We start from the raw sequence: 22,815 nt of genomic DNA, 5'->3' as shown, positions 1-22,815 counted from the left end.
CTATAAAACTGTTAAGTTGGATTTAATTGCTATCCATCTGTTAAAGAGGACTCGTGAAATCATTATTTGGTTTTATAACCATAAAAATTGGTCTAATTGATCCCATAGGTGGGCCCAAAGTGAGGTATTTTTTCAAGTCACATTTATGGTATATGTTAATCATTTATTAAGAAATTAAATGTGTTTTTCTTTAAGGATATTTATTGGGCTTTCAAATAACACCAATATTGTTAGGGTACCATGATTGTGTCAGAAGAAAATCGTTAAAGTTCGCGTCGCGGAAGGTGCGGTTTATTTGATGTTGAGTATATTTTGTTTCCCCGCTTCGTATGATACACGTAGGATTGCCTTGTAAGTTCGTTACCATACACGTATAAAGCACAATGTTTACCAGTATCTTTAGTTATTTATTTTTTAGACCTATATGATCATCATCATTATTATTATTATTTATTATGTTCAATTAATCATATTGTTATAGACCGTAAACTATACTGCTTAACGTTAACACGCGATTGTAATAGTTCGGAATTTAGAATGTAGTGAAAATGTTTAAAATCTGACGTGAAATTGTAATTTTTTTTTTTCGTTCCTTGGCCAAAAAATAACTGGTGAATTCTCTTGAATTTATGAGCCGAAAATATGATTTAAGCGCTTGGTAATGATATAATGAATTTTGATATAATTTAAAGTTTATTTCCTTCTGTTCATCATTATCATTTTGGAAAATACTTTTTAATAGTATATTTTGTCTAAAAGGACAATGACCAAAAATGTATGGAGTGTGGTCCAAATGTCCACCACTAACGAGACCTATGTAGTAAAATAGTCTACTAAATACTGATTCATTATAACCAAACCGCAATCAAAAATATGCTGTCAGTAAAAAGTTATGACTGAATGAAAAGTCATGTTTTTTACCTTTTCATCCGAAAAATGTTCTTGATATCATTGTATCCATTGCACATTTTGGACTAATCTACGCATGTTGTGTCATGTCGCATATGGCGCGGGGTTATAGATGAATTTAATTATATCATAAACTAGCTGTGCCTACAACTTTGGCGTGAAAATAGTTTGAATAATATTTCCCATTTTTACAACATATTTTGTCTTTACTGCTCCGCCCCTATTGGTTGTAGGGTGATGTTATATAACCTAGAACCATCCTTGATAAATGAGCTATCCATATCAAAAAGAATTTATCAAATCGGACCAGTAGTTCCTGAGATTAGCGCGTAAACTACTACAATTTTTCAAACAGTCATAACTTTTTACTGACAGCTTATTTTTTTTTCGTCCCATACTGAAAGTTTATCTCTATTTAATGGACTATAAGCCAATATAGGTCTCATTAGTGGTGGACATTTGGACCACTTTTGGTCATTGTCCTTTATGAAAGTATTGGTGGCAGCCCTAGGTGCGGTAAAACGGATTTTTCTTTTACGTTAAAGGTGGTTGACCAGTTTATTTTTACACTGCACCGTGATGTTTAATGTTTCTTCCGATAGTATTTATATTGTTTTTAACCTGTGTCTTTTGTTACAGTGGCCCAGTCAGAAGACTCGCCAGTTGCAATGAAACTCAAAAAAATATGCCTTAAGACGCCCGTAGGCGAAGAACAGGCGGCACAAGCAGTCCTAGACCCTGCGTTAGGTAAGTTGTACTTGCTATACGAATGTTACAGCAAAGATCTTGATGAATGTAGAGTGAGGAACGATTAACAAACCTAAAATTTAATAATTATGTAAACTTTATAACCCAAACTCTACAATCTACATTCATGAATATTAGTAGCCTTATTAGTATTTGATTTGTTAGGGAATCTTCTAAAATATTAGCACATACTAGAGTAGTCTCCTTTATCTATTTTTCCGGTGTAAAATACACACATAAACTGTCATAAAAGTAAAATGCTATGGCAGTTTATATGAGTTGTAAAAACGCTGTTGCTGAATCATGGGTTTACATAGATTTTCTATGGAAATGCTAACCTATAACCTTGACCTTCATACCTACGCATTGTTCAACACCCATTGATTTTAAGGCAGTTAACAAGCTCCTTACAAATAATAAAAAAGTCGAACTTTTAAACATAAATATTACTTTCTTCAGAACCATCTTCATAGAACTACAGTAGAGAAACCACATAAACAAGGTGACAATAAACAAAAGGGACTACACGTACGTCATTTCCAAGTCAATGTAATTATTTGCTAAGGATATGTTCTCTACAATAATGCTTACAATTCGATCTTTAAAGGTATTCTTCAGAAACTTTATTGGCATGCAAAATTTCGTTTTATAGGACCATTTGTCTACATCTCTATTACGAAAATGTGATTACGTAAAACAATATCAAAAGATTTGTTTTCTTATTGAACTTTTGTTTTTGCATACTTTTATTTTTCCAAGTTTATATTCGTACTATGTATAAAACTTGAGCGAATGCTTGATTATGTTTCTTTATTATGGATTTTTTTGTGTTTTGCAACCTATTGTTTCCTAATTATTACCACTGCTGCACTGCTGAGCAAAAAAGATTATCTTACAAAATTTTATTTTACCAACCAAAATGGTGTGTTATGTAAATAATTCGTTATGCATTATTTATACTATGAAATGACCATGACTCTGTGGAACATCTATGCTCTACCTACATTACACTACACTAACGTTTTCCCCCAACTGGGACTCGAATCCACAACTGCAAAGGGCATTGTAGTTTGAAGTCCGTTGTTTTCAGTTGCTTTCAGTGGCGGTCAGGTCATACACTGCCTGAGTCTGCTCTGCCTTATGTGCGTTACATCTATTAACTATTATTATTCAGCAAATATCCCACATTTATGATCCCATTGTTTCAAATGGGTAAAATAAAGATAATATTAAATATCTATTTAAAACCTAAGAAGAAAATTATCTCAAGTAAAAGTTTTAAACAGGTCTGCAAAACTAAGCCGTCAGTAGCCGGTTCGGTATGACACAGATGCCTTGGGTTTCTCAATAGTTGCAAGGAGCAATAATAAAATACCAAGTAAAATATTATTTTCACGCGATTTTAACGATATTATTTATACTTTGAGCTGACAACACGCTTACATGCCTGTGTGAAATTTTTTTACCAAGTATTGCTTTTTGGCGACAACACAATTTCATAGTGAAAACCTTCGTCATATTTTATCCGTCAGCTAGGTATGTTCGTCGGATCATTGTCAAAGCAATTAATTAATTCGTTTATTACACCATATCAAGTGACGTCTCAGCCACGTTGATTGAATTGTACTTTTATTTCCCATCGCGGCACGCATGGTGGGTATGATGTCATGGATTTAATTGCGGCGACCACTTCATTACCTACCTATGTATAAGCGATATTTATTTTAGTATACATCCAGTAAGCTTCATACTTGCTACACGCGTACAATCGATTTGTGGAAACTTTACGGCACCATTATCTTTTACGCAATATTGTTACCTCGATTCAGTTCTCAATGTCAAGACTCATTTTTACTCTCAGATATTTATTTTATTGTCGCTTTATGGTAGAGCACTTTTACTCGCTGCTTTGCACGCGTAGAGTTGTATTTTGAAACACGCTTTTAAATATTAGTGTCCTTCCTTACATTTCGTATTTTATTACAATTTTCAAAAAATTTAAAGGTCTTAGTCCCCAAACAAGGGGAAAATTCGGGTTAATATTAACTTAGCAGATGCTTGTTACAAAACGCTATGTGATTTTTGGGGCAAACTTTGGCCCGGCCGTGTAGAGTTCATTGCGCGTGACGGTTGCATCTCATTTCTGTATACATACCGGCTGCGTATGCACATAGTGCGGCTATATGCAGAGCTACATGTACATTCGTGCACAGGTCGTTAATGGTTGAACGTGGATCTGTTGTGTGGTACGCGGGTGGAATAACCTATAATTAGATGCGCGTACACCAATACTCAGCCATGAAACTCGTAGATGTCTCGTTCCCTCAACATCCGCAATAACGTAAAACCGCTTTGAACGTGATTGATGTCGTTTGGTCCTTACAAAACTTTTAGTGTCAATATACTTCTACAGTTGGCAATAGTTATGATACTCGTATTATGAGGTTTGAGCCTAGACGCAGACCACCTATTTTAGTTGGTATGCGTGTGCATATTAATATGGTGTGCGCAAATTACACCGATTTGGTATCGGCCGATTTTTCATACAAATTACAATCAGGGCCCATTTATCGGCCAACTAAAAGTCGGTGGTCTGCGCCTAGGCTATAATCCTTTCTTTTTGTCTCGTAAAATAAAATCTACAGTACAGTCAACGTCAAATAGTTCGTGACACCCAAAGTAGCCAAAAAGTTTGCAACACGTCTTATAAGGTTATGCCCTCAACTTTTTGGCCACTTTGGGTGTCACGAACTGTTTGACGCTGACTGTACAATATGAAACTCTACATTTCATCAACTTAATTTTATTCAGTGGTGCTTAGGGAAAATACGCAACATACTTTTATTCGGATCTTAAATCCTACCCATTCGACTTGTGTTTGCGATTGTGGCTGGCGCCACCGCGCGCCATTCGCATTCGCAGTGTGCGCCGACCCTTATTACTTGAAATATCTGGATCTGGATGTCTAGTCACGTTTTTCGTACATTCCCCAAAATTACCAATGCGTAGTTTGCATAAATACTTATTGACGCTATTCCAGATATTTGTTGCGAGAAAAAGAAAGTTCTTTGTTTCCCTGTTTTATACCTCATGCCACCAGCGGCTCGAGTTATCAGATTTTCTTTATAGTTCTGCTTACATCCATTTCAAAGACTTCATTTTATGTTTCTGTATTTCATTCTGGTTAACTGTAATGGGACGATTGTATCATAATAAATAATTTCTGAGTGAATTTTGTTTTCTCTTGTAAATGCTTTTCCATTGATTCCATAGGAGATGGATTTCAAATAATTTCAATGAATTCAAAGTTTCTGTATATTATTGAACACAGAAACTGAAGTGTTGATATATTTATAGCAGCTTTCTTTTTTGTCCGGTAATGTTGCTCATTTAATAATGTTAGTGATATAACAAGGCATGTGCAAGCGCAGGTGCATTTTTACTTTTGCAATAATATAAAGTTTAACTATTCCCTGCGTGCGAGTGAGTTTGTGTATCAGCGTTGCCAGTTTTTTTTTTCGCCAAGTCGGGACTTTGGTACTTTTTGAGTGAAAATAGCGGGACTCTTCCATCAGAAGCGGGACATAGTAAAAAAAACGTATAGTATAAACAAAGGTTTTCAAATATTTATCTTTTTATTTGACTTAAAATTACGTTTACGTGACAATATATAGCAAAAGTAGCCATAGAAAATGTATTTTAACAAAAAAATAATATTTTAAATCAGATTTACTCTATCGTTAAATTCGTCTTTAGAATAAAAAAAGAATAAAATTAAAAATGTTTTATTCTTTAGAATAATATGGCGTTTCAAACAATAGTTTGGTGAAGTGAGTGTCTCTCTCCGAAAAGCGGGACCGAGCCTGTCCCGCGCGGGACATTTAAATTTGATTTAAAAATCGGGTTGTCCCGCCAAAATCGGGACGTCTGGCAACGCTGTTGTGTATGTTAAGGTAGAGTCGATGCATCGAACGCACATAGATTGAGCGGACTTGCTACCTAGACTATGTACAGAGAACAAATTGGAGCCGTACAAAGGGGGGTTATGTGGGGGCGGCCGCGTATCGGGCGGCGTGATAAGTGACGACTATCCGTCAATGTGTTGCATAGGCAAGCGCATGTGAGGCGGTGGTGTATCGGACAATAGAGGCTTGTCGATGCAGTTTCGGCGGCGGAGGACGCGGGGCCGGCGGGCGGCGGCGGCGGCGGCTTGTGTTTCTCCGGCGTGCGTGGCACTGCAGCTCTCCTCCACGGCCGGTAATTTGATTGGGCCCGAGCTGTCACCTATGCGCCGCAGTCGCCCGGCCGTCGCTCGCCGGCTATCGATTAGAGCCCCCGCCCCTGCCCCCGCGCCGCCCGCGAACCGGATCTCGTCACGCCGCCATTGTGTACCCGCGACGCTTAAACGCATTCGTTTCTCCCGATGCGAAAACGACGCATTCCTTCCGCGCGCCCGCCCGCCCCGCCGGCCGCTGCACCGCGGCCTCTCATTACGCTCGCCGCAGGACCGCGCCTCCGACACCCAGCGCCAAACAATCCGCCAACTCCACCGTTGACACTGCCATCAATAAACCCGAACACAATAAACTCTGTTATCATTTATTCCTAACAAAACGTATGCATAATAATCGAGATTCCAGCACCGTTTATGGCGGGACTCCCGAATCTGAACCGGAAAGATGCACCTATACACCGTGGCTTAAGGTTCAAGTCAGCTTGCCAACTAACTAACGGGGTATAAACGTTAATTTCGCTCATTTCAACGACGACGGTCTGGTAGCGTCATGCTTACATTCAGATTTGTAACGAAAGCTGCGTATTGTACAGTTGACAGGGAAAGCAAATAAACAAACCGCACTTGTACTTGTGCTGCGCTTGCGCAACTTGTTACAGAAATTGTTGAAGTAGCTAGTCAAACATACAGAAGGTCGACCGATTCTTAGAATCGGGTATACTGCTTATTGCCTAGTATTAATTATTAATTTGAAAAAAAAATCCGATTCGTAAATATTAATGAACCCTTACAATTAACATAAAAGAAATGTTGACTGACGGCACATATTGTCTGAAGTCCAGAATCACCTTTCGGACAATTAGGTTGATTCAAGGCTCGGGTACGTTACCTAACATAGTAGAGGAGAATCATTATACATTGTTTGGCCTAACTGGAAATCAAACTCAGGACTTAAGTTCAGACTAACCACTAGATCACAGGGGTGTGGTATTAAACTTGACATCAAATTTATCACTTTTAAATTAACTCTGTCTACCGCGACCGCGAGACTTACTTTTTTCTGCCGCGGAATATTACCGTCTATTTACTCAATTGTTCTGCTAATCCGTCGCGCTGTCACCATAAGCCATAAATAAAGGATAGATTACTAAGTACCTGGTAACTGGTGGACGTTGGAAGCAGGGTTCGAAAATATCCGATATTTATTATAAATATCAAAATATCGGATATTTATGATATATATCGGATATTTATATCAACTTTGATATATATCAATTTTGTATGAAAGCCATACTATTATTTTATTGTATTATTCATGAATACTATTGCATAAGTGTTACATAAACATGTTTTTAATGTTTTTAAAACTTAAAATCAGAGAAATAAAGCAAAAACATAAAATTTCTTTGAAATACGGCAAATTGAACTTAAAAAATAAAAATCTTATGTCAAAAAGTACAAATACAGTAACAAATTTTAAAAGTTGATATATATCATTAAAACCGGCTTGATATATATCGGATATACAGGGTGTTTGGTGCATCGTGTGCCAAAATGATTTGGCAGATAGAATGGGTCATTTCCTATATTTTCAGCCCCCATAACACGTTCCATGCCAGGCGGCTACTTTTATATTATTTTTTTTAGTAATTTCACCAAAATACCCAAATCGCATCATTTAATTTCGATTTAAAAAAAAACTACTAGGCGTAGCTTCAAAGTAAATATTTTGTTTTGACGTGCATTGATGTAGGGTTGCAACAAATCTAAATTTACGTGCAAATATCATCTAGTTTTTATTTAATTCAGCTTTGAAGTTTTCCGAAAAGTTAAAAATGGACTGAACATTTAAGTTTACATGGCTATGAAAAAATAAATAAAAGAGATAGCGATCTTCGGATTTTATCAAAACTTCTCTAGTCTATCCCTATTCAAACGGTATACTAATCTTGTTTAAATAATAACAACAACTTCACAAATTCCTTAAATTAGTGCATTGACTCTACTAGGACTGATTTGCGAAATTTGTGTTTATAGCCCCTTTTTGTGTGAATAGCACGTTATTAAACACTAACAGGTAAAAATTATTTATCTTATGCAATGTAAAAACCTTTTCCCTATTGTTTTTCAATGTGGATTTCTTGAAATTAAAGACGAAAAAAATTATTTTGATCGTTTATTAATTATTCCAAAATTTTGTTCAAAATGACCGCCTCGGCAACGTATGACACTCACGACATCTTCTTCTAATTTTGACTGTTGTCGTATGCAGCCACATTTCTCTTTTTATTACTACAAAGGCGTTTTCTACTCGTGGATTAGAAGAGATGGCCCTATACAGTGGCCTGCATGTTCCCCAGACCTAATTCCGTTAGATTTTTACGTCTGGGGACGAGCTAAAGAACTGGTGTACGTAACGGATTCAAACAATAGAAGAACTACAACAACGAATAAAAAACGCCTTTGTAGTAATAAAAAGATAAATGTTGCCGCATACGACAACAGTCGAAATTAGAAGAAGATGTCGTGAGTGTATACGTTGCCGAGGCGGACATTTTGAACTAAATTTGTAATAATTAATAAACGATCAAAATAATTATTTTCGTCCTCAAATTCAAGAAATCCACATTGAAAAACGATAGGGAAAAGGTTTTTACATTGCATAAGATTAATAATTTTTACCTGTTAGGTGTTTAACGTGCTATTCACACAAAAAGGGCCTATAAACACAAATTTCGCAAATTAGTCCGAGTAGAGTCAATGCACTAATTTAAGGAATTTGTGAAGTTTTTGTTATTATTTAAACAAGATTAGTATACCATTTGAATGGGGATAGACTTGAGAAGTTTTGATAAAATCCGAAGATCGCTATCTCTTTTATTTATTTTTTTATAGCCATGTAAACTTCAATGTTCAGTCCATTTTTAACTTTTCGGAAAACTTTAAAGCTGAATTAAAAAAAAACTAGATGATATTTGCCAGTAAATTTAGATTTGATGTAACCCTACATCAATGTACGTCAAAACAAAATATTTACTTTGAGGCTACGCCTGGTAATTTTTTTTTAAATCGAAATTAAATGATGCGATTTGGGTATTTTGGTGAAATTACTAAAAAAATTAATTTAAAAGTAGCCGCCTGCCATGGAACGTGTTATGGGGGCTGAAAATATAGGAAATGACCCATTCTATCCGCCAAATTATTTTGGCACACGATGCGCCAAACACCCTGTATATCCGATATACAGGGTGGCCAAAACAGTGAGGTCTAAAAGAAAAATTTAGATTCCTTACATCAATGTGTACCTAAATCACCCCCATGTATATAATACGATTGTGCTTAGTTTAGGAGATAGAGTTAATTTTGTGATATTTTAAAATTTTATGACCTTGTTGACTTTAAACATTTTTATCTTTTTTTTGGGTTGACTTTTTTCAGATTTCTTTTTTTCGACAGATTTGTTATTAATTGCAGATGTTTGAAAAAAATTATCAACTTCCTATCTTTGATATAAGATACAAAAGTTTTTCTAGAAACATTAAAATTATGCTTGTATCAGAACACTATCAAATTTTCAACTTAAAAGTTTAAGTAAAAAAAAGAAGTTCCATAGGTCCAAAACCATTTTAAAAACTGCGCCGTTTCCTGAACATTCATAATAATACAAAAAAACATGTACTTAATGGGCCACTATTTCCTGTAATCGGTCCACTAAAGTGGTAAGTCGGAGATTCCGTTACATGTTTTTGACTTTCTTAGAGTTAATTAATATTGGGAATCCTCTAAGTTTACATTACGTAGAACAGATTTAGAGCAGTAACTGGACAGAACATGTTTTTATTCTCAACGAGGAAGCTCTTGCCCTTCATCATACCCGGTAGAAACTGATGATTAGGCTCAAGGTGGAAGGGAACTTCAACTACAGAGGTACTATGGCTTCCTACCTCCAAATGCCGGAATACAGTAATGCTATTAACATTATTGTTATAGTGATAGACTTAGGAAAATACTTGCTAGCCAGGCAGACTTAGATCAAACCCTACCACCAACCAAACCGAACATAAAATTTCACCGCCACTGGGAATCAAACCCGGGACCTCTGAAGCTTACCTCTTACCACTTGAAGACAGAGGCAGTTGTTACATTTTACTATTACCCTTGAAATACCTACTACAGTGAGAAGAAGGAGGAGGGATATTTGGTTTATGTTCATTAAAACTTACTTAAAATAACAATGTATTCCGGAATTTGGAGGTAGGAAGCCATAGTTCCTTTGTAGTTGCAGTTCCCTTCCACTTTCAGCCTAATCATCAGTTTCCACCAGGTGTGATGAAGGGCAAGAGCTTCCTCGTTGAGAATAAAAACATTTTCTGTCCAGTTACTGCTCTAAATCTGTTCTACGTAATGTAAACTTAGAGGATTCCCAATATTAATTAACTCTAAGAAAGTCAAAAACATGTAACAGAATCTCCGACTTACCACTTTAGTGGACCGATTACAGGAAATAGTGGCCCATTAAGTACATGTTTTTTTGTATTATTATGAATGTTCAGGAAACGGCGCAGTTTTTAAAATGGTTTTGGACCTATGGAAGTTCTTTTTTTTACTTAAACTTTTAAGTTGAAAATTTGATAGTGTTCTGATAAAAGCATAATTTTAATGTTTCTAGCAAAACTTTTGTATCTTAAATCAAAGATAGGAAGTTGATTATTTTTTTCAAACATCTGCAATTAATAACAAATCTGTCGAAAAAAAGAAATCTGAAAAAAGTCAACCCAAAAAAAAGATAAAAATGTTTAAAGCCTACAAGGTCATAAAATTTTAAAATATCACAAAATTAACTCTATCTCCTAAACTAAGCACAATCGTATTATATACATGGGGGTGATTTAGGTACACCTTGATGTAAGGAATCTAAATTTTTCTTTTAGACCTCACTGTTTTGGCCACCCTGTATATCAAGATATACAGTGTGTCCGGGCATGTAGTGATCAAACTTTAAGGGCGTAATCTATGGACAATTTTATCGATGAAAATACTTTAAATTTGGGGCTTGACCCATTTCTCGCATATTTACAAGGATTTAAGTTTTTAATTTTAAATTTTCACCTCTTCCTTCAAAAACAAGTGATAGCGTGGGTAGTTTAACATTAATAAGCAAAAATTTTATATCATGCGATAGCCAATAAAATTATCTATTAGTAGAATTAGAAAACAGATACAAGTTTCATACATTTTAAGGGTGTAAGAATGGATTTAATTAGAAATAAACATGATTTTTTTCACATCTTTTTCAGTTATTTCCCAACACAAGAAAAACCAGGTCGTTAAGGTATGTTTTATTTGCATTTTATTATTAGCATTTGAGCTATTCTACAAAACGAATGTAAATTTTTTAGTCTACGTCTATTAGTTACGACGTAATTGTTGAACAAAGATACCCCTTCCCAGCGGTTTCCATAGCGCACGCGACATGCGAAAATGCACTGCCTGAAAGAATCACACAACCTATTCCGATTACTATGGAAACCGCTGGGAATGGGTATCTCTGTTCAACAATTACGTCGAAACTAATAGACGTAGACTAATAAATTTACATTCGTTTTGTAGAATGGCTCAAATACTAATAATACAATGCAAATAAAACATACCTTAACGACCTGGTTTTTCTTGTGTTAGGAAATAACTGAAAAAGATGTGAAAAAAATCATGTTTATTTCTAATTAAATCCATTCTTACTCCCTTAAAATGTATGAAACTTGTGTCTGTTTTCTACTTCTACTAGTAGATAATTTTATTGGCTATCGCATGATATAAAATATTTGCTTATTAATGTTAAGTTACCCACGCTATCACTTGTTTTTGAAGGAAGAGGTGAAAACTTAAAATTAAAAACTTAAATCCTTGTAAATATGCGAGAAATGGGTCAAGCCCCAAATTTAAAGTATTTTCACCGACAAAATTGTCCATAGATTACGCCCTTAAAGTTTGATCACTACATGCCCGGACACACTGTATATCCCTTGATATATATCCTCGAACCCTGGTTGGAAGTACAATATAGTTATTAATAACTTTATCATTTTAATAGGCCTTGGAAAACGCGATGCGGACTAAGGCGACATGCGAAATTTATCCTTGTCTTAAAATTTAAAACCTATTAATGTTTTTTTTTTGTTAAATATGTAAGTACACTCGCGAGCAAAAATATGGAATCACCCTATTTATTCCGAGCGATCATAAGAACTAAATGACTAATAGAAGATCAATAAAAATGGTACCATTTTAAAGGAGATAATTATAAACTTAAAATTGATACCACAGATAATACAATACATATAGTCATTCAGTTCTTAAGACCGCTCGGAACATGAAGGGGTGATTCCATACTTTTGCTCGTAAGTATAGTTATTTATTTGTATTTCACACATTACTCTCTGATACTCCCGTTAACCCCTCAAACAAAAAATAAATTATGCTTGTGTCTGATTGAGTTACCGGTAGTCCAGTGAACGACGGGAATCGAACTACCAACCAAATCGGTAGTCCGACGCGGACTCCGTTTTAGTTGCCTGATATTTGAATCATAATCAGGAACATAGTCGCGTGCTTCCGCTAGTATAGCATTATGTTGCCCTTAGAATGTAAGTTGGTTTTAATTTAGGAAATTACACGTAGTCCATACTTATCTGTTACCTACTACAAAAACATAAGGAAAATTATTCAGGAAAAAACGAATCGCATAATTATTCAACCGTATTAAACTTGGTTTTAGTAATAAAACAACCGTATTAAACTTGGTTTTAGTATATAGTAATAAAACTAAAGATAAACCTTACGTATACGTACGTAGAATAAAGTTATTGTCCGTTCCTGGTAATATTTAAACTAAACTAGTTTATTGACGGTAGGCTTATATTATTTGTAAGTAAAGCTAGGACGTTTCTTCAAACTCGTCACTGCGTGTTTTCGCATGGTGCCTTCGGTTCATCGGCAACTTGAAAAAGAAAAGGGACGACTGTGAACATAACACGGATTTGACTACCACGGAACTTGAAAACTCACTGGTTGTTCTTATTCATAATGAACAGAGACGCCATTTTTCTGAAGTCCTGGACTCTTTTGCTACCAGCCTACCCTTACTGAAGTTAATGATTTATCAAAAAATGCATCTTTCATTGACTGAATTTCATACTAAGCAAAGTAACACAACATTAAGGCTTGGTATTTCTTCTAAAGTAGGTATTTCGCGCTGTCAAAATCTGCGCGCGCAATTCTTCGCCGAAAACAGCGCGTCAAAGAGCTCCCGCCACAATTTCCAGCTACACAGTATAGAAATACGCAGTTGGTTAGGTTAGGTTGACTTCCTTCCCTTCAAGCGTCACACTTACAACACTTTCTAATAGAAATCATATCCAAGTGATACAAATTAAAACACCTTTCAGACTTTTTGGGAATATATTCTAGAATCGAATAAATATAAAATATAACTGCAGAAGTAAACACTGTTCAAAGTGGCCGTGGCGTCGCCCGACCTTCTGGAAGTTCTGCGCCGGCTTAAAGAATTTCAAGATTACGTCACCCGACCTATCGGTAGGCCCTTGGGAGCTTGAGCGATTGGAATTTTTTTTTATGATAAGTTACTCTTAGTAGCGATTATTTAGAGCTTGGATAATAAATTTAATTATAGTTGTTGCAATTCACGAAGCTTTGCATGTGGTTAATAACATTAATCAGTATAGGTACGCATCAATTTTGTTCAGTCTCTTTGTTTATTAATAAATAAAAATATCATACTAAAATTGCAGAAACATATTTGTTTGTATTGGTCTGGGTGTTTTCTTTCTATAATATGTATGACGTATGTACGGGGTTCTGTACCTATCGAAAATTGCTATAAGCATCACACGCGGTTACCTGCGTACCTCTGTGCACTCATGGGAGTTTAAGCAGAGGTCCCTAGAGTTTGACTTTGAGCTTTGTTTATAGTCATTACGAAGCAGACTGATGGGAAACTGCACTGTCTTGAATTCGAAAGGGTAATTTGACGGTGTTTGGGGAATTCTAGGAATAAATACAGAGTCTCCTCATTGAGATTGAGACATTTCAATTTGAGATTTCACTTGACATTGAACACAATCTGAAATGGAGTTTTCAAACACTTGTAAAAATAAAAAGTAATTAAATCAAAGGCACTAAGTAGTATTGATATCAACTTCGAAGAAAATGACTGCCAAAATTACTTTCTACCCGTTCCACACGTCTTTCATGAATTATATTAAGGTATTGTTAAACTAAATTTCAAGTAGATTGAACCAAGGAATCACTTTGTCCCATACAAACTTTGCCCCCTTTTTTCACCCCCTTCATTTCATGACCCCATTTCGGAAAATCTTTTCTTATGAGATGCCTACGTCATAAAAAGAACACACCTTCCAACTTTCAGGTCTCTACGATATCCGTCAGTCATTTAGGACAAAGCATTTTTATTAGTTGTTCAAAACTCTATCGTTCCAGGTATGTCATTGACAGGAGGGCGCTACTATCTTAATGGGTTATTCATTAGTCCACTTGACATTTCAGAATCGTTTGACTTTAGATACCTAAGCGATTTGATATTCGGAGTCTTTTAATGAAATCAAGTTCTGAAATAACTTGAGGTGTTGTACCCGATCAAGCTTTTCATTGCAGGACAGTTAAATAGTTTTATTATTAGTTTCTTCTCTAAGTCTTAATTTGTCAGAGTAGGTAAAGGCTCCATGAGAGCAAAATTTAGCTTTATAATAGTTTTTAATTTTTTTCTTGAAATATTTGACGCCTTGTAATCTCTTGTAATCTCTCGTTAATATAGGTCCACACAAATAAAGAATGTTTGACTTCGACTTTAATAATTATGCTCTTACATAATTATAAATAAACTAGCTTTCCGCCCGCCGCTTCGCCCGCGTGGAATTTTTTGGTTTTTATATAACTTATTACACTCAGATATAATGTGGCTTTCTATTGGTGAAAGATTTTTTAAAATCAGTTCAGTAGATCCCGAGATTACCCCTTACAATTTAACAAATATACAAACACACAAACTTTACCTCTTTATAATATTAGATTATAGATAGGTAATTTGAAACCCTATTTTGTTTTATTCTTTTTTTTATTTTAAATATTTCACGATCCAAACTAATATTTACTGTAAGTAAATGCTAAATAGTAAATATTAGTTTGGATTGTGAAATATCCTACTAATATTATAAAGGCGAAAGTTTGGATGTCTGGATGTCATGATGTCTGGATGTTTGTTACTCTTTCACGCAAAAACTACTGAACGGATTTTGTTGAAACTTTACAGTATTATTGTTTATAACCCAGATTAACATTATGACGATATGTGGCAAATAAATTTCAATAAATAAATAAGACGTGTCTAAAAGCGCCATCTATCGTCATTGGTTAAAATCTACAGCACTGGACAAACTACGGTATGACGTTCGTAAATATTCATTCGGGGGAAACCGTGAAACGCCATCTATCAACATGGGTAAAATGAGGTAAAACATCATATCTAACGGGGGTAAAACGAGGTCCACGCGAACGAAGTCGCGGGCGGCCGCTAGTTTATAATAGGTAGCTTTCCCTCCGCAACCTTATTGGTATTCCATGTATGTGTCTTTTAACTGAGTTCTGTTAAACATTTCATGTAAAATTTGTCCAATTATAACTCTATTTACATCTGCATCTGTAAGCAAGGATTCATGTTCTCCAGCCCAGATGCCGAGTAAACAGAATCGTCTTTCAGTGACGTGCAGCTGCCCCTATATTTGACCCACTGACCTAATTTTTTATTATTTATTTGTGTCAGTGTGCTCTTCTAAAGAGTGAAGACGATTGTATGTAGGTACTATTAAAATGTAATTTTAACTCATTGGTTTTGTCTCATATTTGAGGAATGTATCATGAGTAGAGTCTTAGTTTAAAAGGATGCCAACGATTTAAATTTCAATAGGTAGACAAAATTCAGAATTCTTAATTATCAAAAATTTTAGCTTTCTCCAGTAACACTGGTATTATTATACTGTGACTCATCAAAGTCATCATTGTCAAAAATATTGACAAATCGAGAACTGTCACGGCCAAAAAACTGGCACGCGTCCGTCCTCCGTAAGCGCCACCGCGCGACTGATTGAGATTGTCCAAGCCGTCATGGGCGATTTTTTCCACATTTTTTAACATAGTAACTAAATAAGACGCAATATAAAAATTTCATCCGTTAAAAGCCCTCAAGTTATTTCTGAACTTTAGTTTAGTAAAAGATTCAGAATCTCAAATCGCTTATTTTAAAAATAAAACCATTATTAGAAAACGAATAGAGGTAACTTTGGGAATTTATTCTATCGAGTCAACTTCATCAAATCGTGTTTCCATCCGTTAATAGCCCTAGAAAATATCCTCAACTATGCCCAAAAAAAATCTTAGCCTTTTATTTTACTGTTTAGTACCTCAAAAATGAAAAATGAAAACCTCATTTTCGCCATTTTCTCTGTTACCCGGCCTTAAATAGAAAATGTTGACCGCCCACCATGCCTCGCGAAAAAGAACTAGAGGTACCTTTGCACTTTGCAGTGCAAACTTTGATTTGCCAGTGTACGAATATTGTTTCTATTGCCTACAAATAAATAACTTTATGAAACTACAACAGAAAGACATTTCGTTTTATATGCTAATCGCTAATGTCACCAAAGTGCATAGTTTAATAATGTGCCAATAAATTAGCGCCGTATTATAGTGTGATAAATTTTTGATATGTGGGTAATGTGGGACACCGCGGAAAATAAAATGAACGTTATTACAGCGATTTAATATTGCGTATTTCAATACGATTGCGACCAACGCGGGGGACCTACAACTTGTTGCTCGATCACAAAATATTATTCAAAATGCAAGTGCTGACCATCAATCTACGATTTATTTTAGAAGGACGCGGTAAATTGTTATGCTCCTCCTGAATATACACCACTACTAACAGAATGTGTCTTTAAATAAACGTTATAAAGTCAACTCTGCCCTGCCACCTCATAACGAAGAAAGTTTTACTCCCGGCTTAGATCGATCAAAGTGGAGAGTCTTTAAGTTTAAAAAATCTGCATAAAAAGGTCATTGTTTGGCCGCAATACATGATGATGATACGAGAATATTACATTACTAACCGCCTCTGTGGTCTAGTGGTAAGACCACCTGCTTCAGACGCAGAGGTCCCGGGTTCGATTCCCAGTGGGGGCAGATTTTTCTGTTCGGTTTGGTTGGTGGTAGGGCTTGTTCTAAGTCCGCCTGGCTAGCTACCACCATCTTACCTAAGTCTGTCGCCATAACAACAATGTTAACAGCATTGTTGTGTTCCGGCAGTTAGAGGTAAGATAGCCAGTTCCTCCGTGGTTGAGGATTCCGGGTGAAGCTCGCTTCCACCTTCGGCCTGATCCTCACTTACCATCAGGTGAGATACAGGCCAAGAGCTTCCTCGTTGTGGATAAAAAAAAAAAAAACATTTCTCAGATAAATAAAAAACTCGGTAGTTTTTACATCAACAAAATTATTGTTAAATTAATTACCAACATGCAGCCTATTTTTACCCGCATGTCCACCTGCAGCTGCCCGTAGTATGTATACGACGAATAGTATGGATGACCAATTCGAGAACTCAGTCCTTCGCAGAATCCCATATAATATTTATTTCTCAAAGAATTCTAGCTCATGTTTCAAACAAACACTTCTTGTGAAGAAACGCTTTAGGCAATTCTAGTCTTAAATTCGGCAATATTTATTTTTCAGACTTGGTAAGATTGACCTATCCGGTTAGATCCTGAATATAACGGTGTCATAAAACCAATTGAAATTCATATGAAGACAACCGGAGGTGTTATTTATGGACACATTGATATTCTGAAGACTCCGCCTCATGATCTGAATTTAACATCTTTGGTGTCGATTACCCGAAAATTACATATTTATGAAAAATTCGAAAGGCTCTGGAAGTCATTTGTCTGTATGCTAACATAGCTTTCTCCAAGAAATTAAATGCGTGCTACAATGGACGGTGAAGACAATACAGAATAACTGTCCTACATCACGATATTACAGGATTTGCAGCTGAAACCAAAACTAACTGGAGTTACAAGATACCTCGGTTTATGCATATTTTCGATGTAATGTTGGGTTAAATTTTAATGTTGTGTTTGTGTATTTTTTTTTATGTAAGACAAGGCAGGTATTTGACCGCAATCGCAAACAAATTACTAGGTACTTCAAAAATAAATTTTATACCCCAAACAGACCAAATTCAAATCTACAATCGCGAATCTAGATGTTTTTGTTACAATGTTAACATTTTAAAGAAAAGTATTTTATTCGCTTTGGTATTATGTGTACAATGTGACACTGTGTTGACCTTGAGTTGGCGCGTCGTCCGTACAGATAATATTCTTTTTATTTACATACTTAGGTTCTGTTTTACAAACTATAGGTGTTCCGCTCCCGCAAACTTTACAGTCTTCGATCTATCCGTCGGGCATTTGTACATACATATGAAAGCTCTATAGTTCTTTCGAGAACCCTCAATTTAGCATACCGAACGAATTTGAGCTTTCATGCAAGGCATAATCTGTGTCAGGGCCCCTAAGTTTAGCTAGACAATTACCTAAAGGTGCAAGAGTCGAGGTTCCGTTCTATTCTTGGCAGGTACTACCTGCCGCTAACTCGTGAAAGATTATGAAACATAGGGCAATTTCGTTATCACTTATCATGATATTGATCAGTTTCCTAATATTGTCTAATCATTGTTCATTGTTTGCTCGCCGAATTACAATAATAGTATATGAAATTCTATTTTCCCAGATTTCATTGGCTCTGTTGTTTCACTCAAAAATTTCCTGTCACCTGACTGAAGAAAAGAAGGGACTGTTTACGCGAGTAATGTTCTTTATTGTAGTTATTGAACTCCTTAATAATATTTATTTGATTTGAAATATTTTGACAAATCACAGTCTAGAACCTATTCTTGAAAGTAGATTCATAGTTGAGTGATGTTCCATAATACAGGTCTAGTGCTCGTACTCGTACCCGCACAGTAGAGTAGCGAGTAAATTAGTGCTAAGCGTGAGCGGACAAAATCAACTATCTGAAAATTTCAAGTCAAGTATCACAGCTGTTTTCAGCGTTTACTCTTCATTTTCAGGCGTAACTTTTACGCTTATTTTGGAATAAGTTTAAACTTCATTTATAACTTCTCATTTTTCCGTAGTATTAGAGCAAAATCGCTTCTATACCGCAAAATGTTATTAGTTTGTGGGAGAAAACTGATATTATCATTTTAGCGCCAAATCAGTGCAAAGCGCCAGAATTCCGCTTGCGCCTTTACTTTTTCATACGTACATGAATCGGTTTTCCGCTACGCTTTAAACTCCGCCTGTGCGCTGTGAACATGGCCTTAAAAGCACTGAATAAGCGGCGTGGTGTGGCCCACATAAAAACGTAAATCCATAGCGTCTGTTCTGGTATGTTCTGTAACAGAAATAAGTTCAGTCTTAGGTTTGTGAAAGATGTTGTTAGAATAATCACTATTACATTACTTTTTTTTAATAAATTCGATTCGTGTTTGTCATGCATGCGGTCAGCCACATTAGCAAATAGCTGGTAAACATGAAATTCATTCGGCGACAAAGTCCACCCGTGATTGATTACATATTTAATTAAAAGTTAGATAAAATAATAATTGGCAATCGGTTAATGCATCCATGCCTTTCATAAGTAGGTTTCTGACGTATGATTGGACTAGAAATTAATATCTAACGTACTTTAGTAAGGTTTCTGAAGGAACCCTACCTGACTTGTCTAGCCTTTGAATATGACTAGGAATGATTCACACCTTATCGCGTAGTAAAAAAATTGGCTGCGAATGTTACGATGTAGAGCTATTTTATGGTCACATTAAATGATTTTTTTGCTGTTATTTCTTGGTTAGCTATATTATTTTTTGCTAGAATTCGTCTCGTTTTACAGTTCTAACAAGTTGCTTTATTTTATTGTCCTGTGCGCAAAGCAAACCCACTACGATTGTAAGAGCTAATGTGATAAAGCAATAAATGATTGAGTATTGATCTTACGTTATTTTGACTAAAAATAAATGTTTTTGGGTTATCCATGTAGTTAATTACATTTGAGAAAATGTTACTTTGTAAATTTTGTTTTTAAATTGGTTTGTAAGTTTTGTAGCAACAACAACTTATAGCATCCTATGCGTTCCGCTGTCTTTGCTTGCAGCATTGTGGTTAGAATAAGACTTAATTTGACTGTTATTGTTTAGATTCTAAACGTTAACTAGTAAACTTTAGAACTATGTACTTTTAATTTTACCAGTATTTACAATAACTGTAACAGATTGAAGTTCATATTAAAAGCTATTTTTTTTTTTTTTCAAATTTGTTACTTAGCAGCAGCGGCTTAAGGAGTTAACGATTTGTGGTTTTGATTAGTTATTATAGGTTAAGTATTACCCAATAAAAACAATACTTGTCAAAAAAACCAAGTCTCGCAACTCAGTTGTTCTACGGTAAAAAGTTGTGAGATCCATGTAATACCAAGTCCAGGCCAGGAAATCTTTAACGTTTTACAAAAATATATGTACTTGGCCATCGCACTAAATAATTTAATTTACACGTGTTTTCATGCGATGGCCAAGTCAATATATTTATGTAAAACGTTAAAGATTTCCTGGCCTGGACTTGGTAGGTATTACATGGATCTCACAACTTTTTACCGTAGAACAACTGAGTTGCGAGACTTGGTTTTTTTTGACAAGTATTGTTTTTGATGGGATCTCATTTCTTTTTGTATTTTGTAGACAGCAGTTATGTATCTAGAAAACTGGACCGAAATTGAAAAATTTTTCTCGACTTGGCGGTTGCACTACCGTGCCCCCAAATCTCATTTCTTTTTGTATTTTGTAGACAGCAGTTATGTATCTAGAAAACTGGACCGAAATTGAAAAATTTTACTCGACTTGGTGGTTGCACTACCGTGCTCCCAAATATTTTAGTTTTTCCTTGATTCATACACCAAACACTACTTATATTCCAAATTTGAAGCTTCTAGGTCTGCTAGAAGTGCCTTAGAATTTTGATGATCGGTGAGTCAGTCAGTGAGTCAGTCAGTGAGTGACAAAATTAAGTAACTTTGACCCGTTATAATTCTTAAAATACTGGTTCAAATTGAATGAAATTTTAAATGTACCGTGTCTTTACAATGCCTGCATAGCTAATGAAAATTCAGCCTTCTAGTTTTATCCACAACGAAGTTACAGGCAGTCGAAAATGGCCTGAATTGCTTCGAGAAAAGGATGGTACGGTCGTGCCGCTTTTTTGCTCGACTTGGTGGGGGCACTGCCGTGCCCCCAGATTTGCAAAAATTGTTTGTTGTGGTAGTATTGTTTTTTTCTTGTTTTCGTTTTAACTCTCAGACGGAACTTCATTATTCTGCTTTGAATCATTTGATCATGAATGGGGGTCGTAGTCTTGATCAAATCGTGTCCCCAGGGCATGTCAACAAAGCATATTATGACCATTTCTATCGGGGGGCTCTCTTTATATGAGATTGGTATCTGTTTCATGTGGATTGTTTAATCAAAATCAACCATTAGTTAGCGTTGTTTCGAATTCAAACGGCATTGACCCTCGTAAAGAGTAGAAGCGCCGCGGTTTCACCACTAGTTACCTCCAGCGGTCGCGCGCATGCCTGTTTCTAAGGTCGCGCACGGCGTTGCCTCCAATGGAAATCATTCCAATTAAAATGGCACTCGCCGATTTTTATGTCTGGCCGAAACAACCGCCCGACCTCGCTTCTTCGAGGTCGCCCGGATTCATTGGCGACAGCATGAATGGCAACAACGAGACCGCATCTTACCGGCCGCCACTGTTGTCACTGCGGTGTTTCGCGGGCGGGCAGATTTATTTGGACGTACCCCCTTCGGGGGGCGCGGGGCCGGGCGCGCCACCCACAGCGCCACCTCCACACATTTGACTGGATCAATAAGTAAGCAAAGGATGCCCGAGCAGAAAAACCATACACCCGACCACCCCAAGGGGGCACACGTAACCGACACCCCCCACTAACGGGGGGCAGAACTCCACAGATTGCCATTTTCTCTTTGCCTACGCTTTAATTAGTTGCGTAGTGACGCGTGTGGATCCATAATCCGGTGTTATTAAATTGCCAAATTAATCTCACCGCCGAACCACAAAGTATGCTGGCCAGTGCATCGACGCCCGGCATGCAGCAGGCGAGCTCCAAAGGCTATGAAATCGATTGTTGACGACCTATGAAAGATGGTATAAAATTCTTCAATAACTTTTCCAACAACTGTTAGCTATCATAAATCTTAAATGTAGAGCACTAAACTCTTTTACAAGGTATCAATAAGTTACTCGAAACGCCACTATGTACGAAAGATAAGATAAAACTTTGTAGATAATTCAGGACGGTGCCGACACCGCACGGTATGCCACCTGTAATATTTTAACAAAGCTCTTTCTTTGTATCTTTGTATGCACACTTAAGCTCTGAGCACGGCTTATCCATATTCATGCGAGTTCACGGCTTGCTGCTGGTCAACCTTTGTCCTCATTACCGGAATGTTTAGGAACATTGACATTTTGACAACTACTAATATGTAAAATAGGTTTTAATTGTTCAAATCTTATGTTGCAAATATTGCTGCCCGCAACATTACAATGCTGAAACTCGATTCAATCGCAGTCTATAGATTCGACACTGTAATGGGTCTAAATATTCAAATTCAACCAATCAAAAGCATCAAACTGTGCTTGAAATTTAATCCAGTTTTACGGTACTACAGAATGACGCTGTAACTATGTTGGATAACA

At 36.2% G+C, this 22,815-nt stretch overlaps 1 protein-coding gene across 1 annotated transcript in view; it reads left to right on the top strand.

Annotated features, from left to right (window-relative positions):
- LOC114350205 (metastasis associated 1-like) overlaps positions 1-22,815 on the top strand; it is a gene marked incomplete at its 3' end in the record, with an annotated part of 66,369 nt that overhangs the window by 28,697 nt on the left and 14,857 nt on the right. Inside the window, exon 3 of the mRNA XM_028300912.1 lies at positions 1,549-1,656. Coding sequence (XP_028156713.1) covers positions 1,549-1,656 — 108 coding nt within the window. The remainder of the gene's footprint in view (positions 1-1,548; positions 1,657-22,815) is intronic.

The sequence above is a fragment of the Ostrinia furnacalis genome, unplaced genomic scaffold, assembly GCF_004193835.3.
Source record: "Ostrinia furnacalis isolate ACB-3 unplaced genomic scaffold, ASM419383v2 OfSCF0816, whole genome shotgun sequence".
In the NCBI taxonomy this organism is placed as follows: domain Eukaryota; kingdom Metazoa; phylum Arthropoda; class Insecta; order Lepidoptera; family Crambidae; genus Ostrinia; species Ostrinia furnacalis.
The sequence above is the reverse complement of the archived record's forward strand: the minus strand, read 5'-3'. Positions and strand labels throughout refer to the sequence as shown.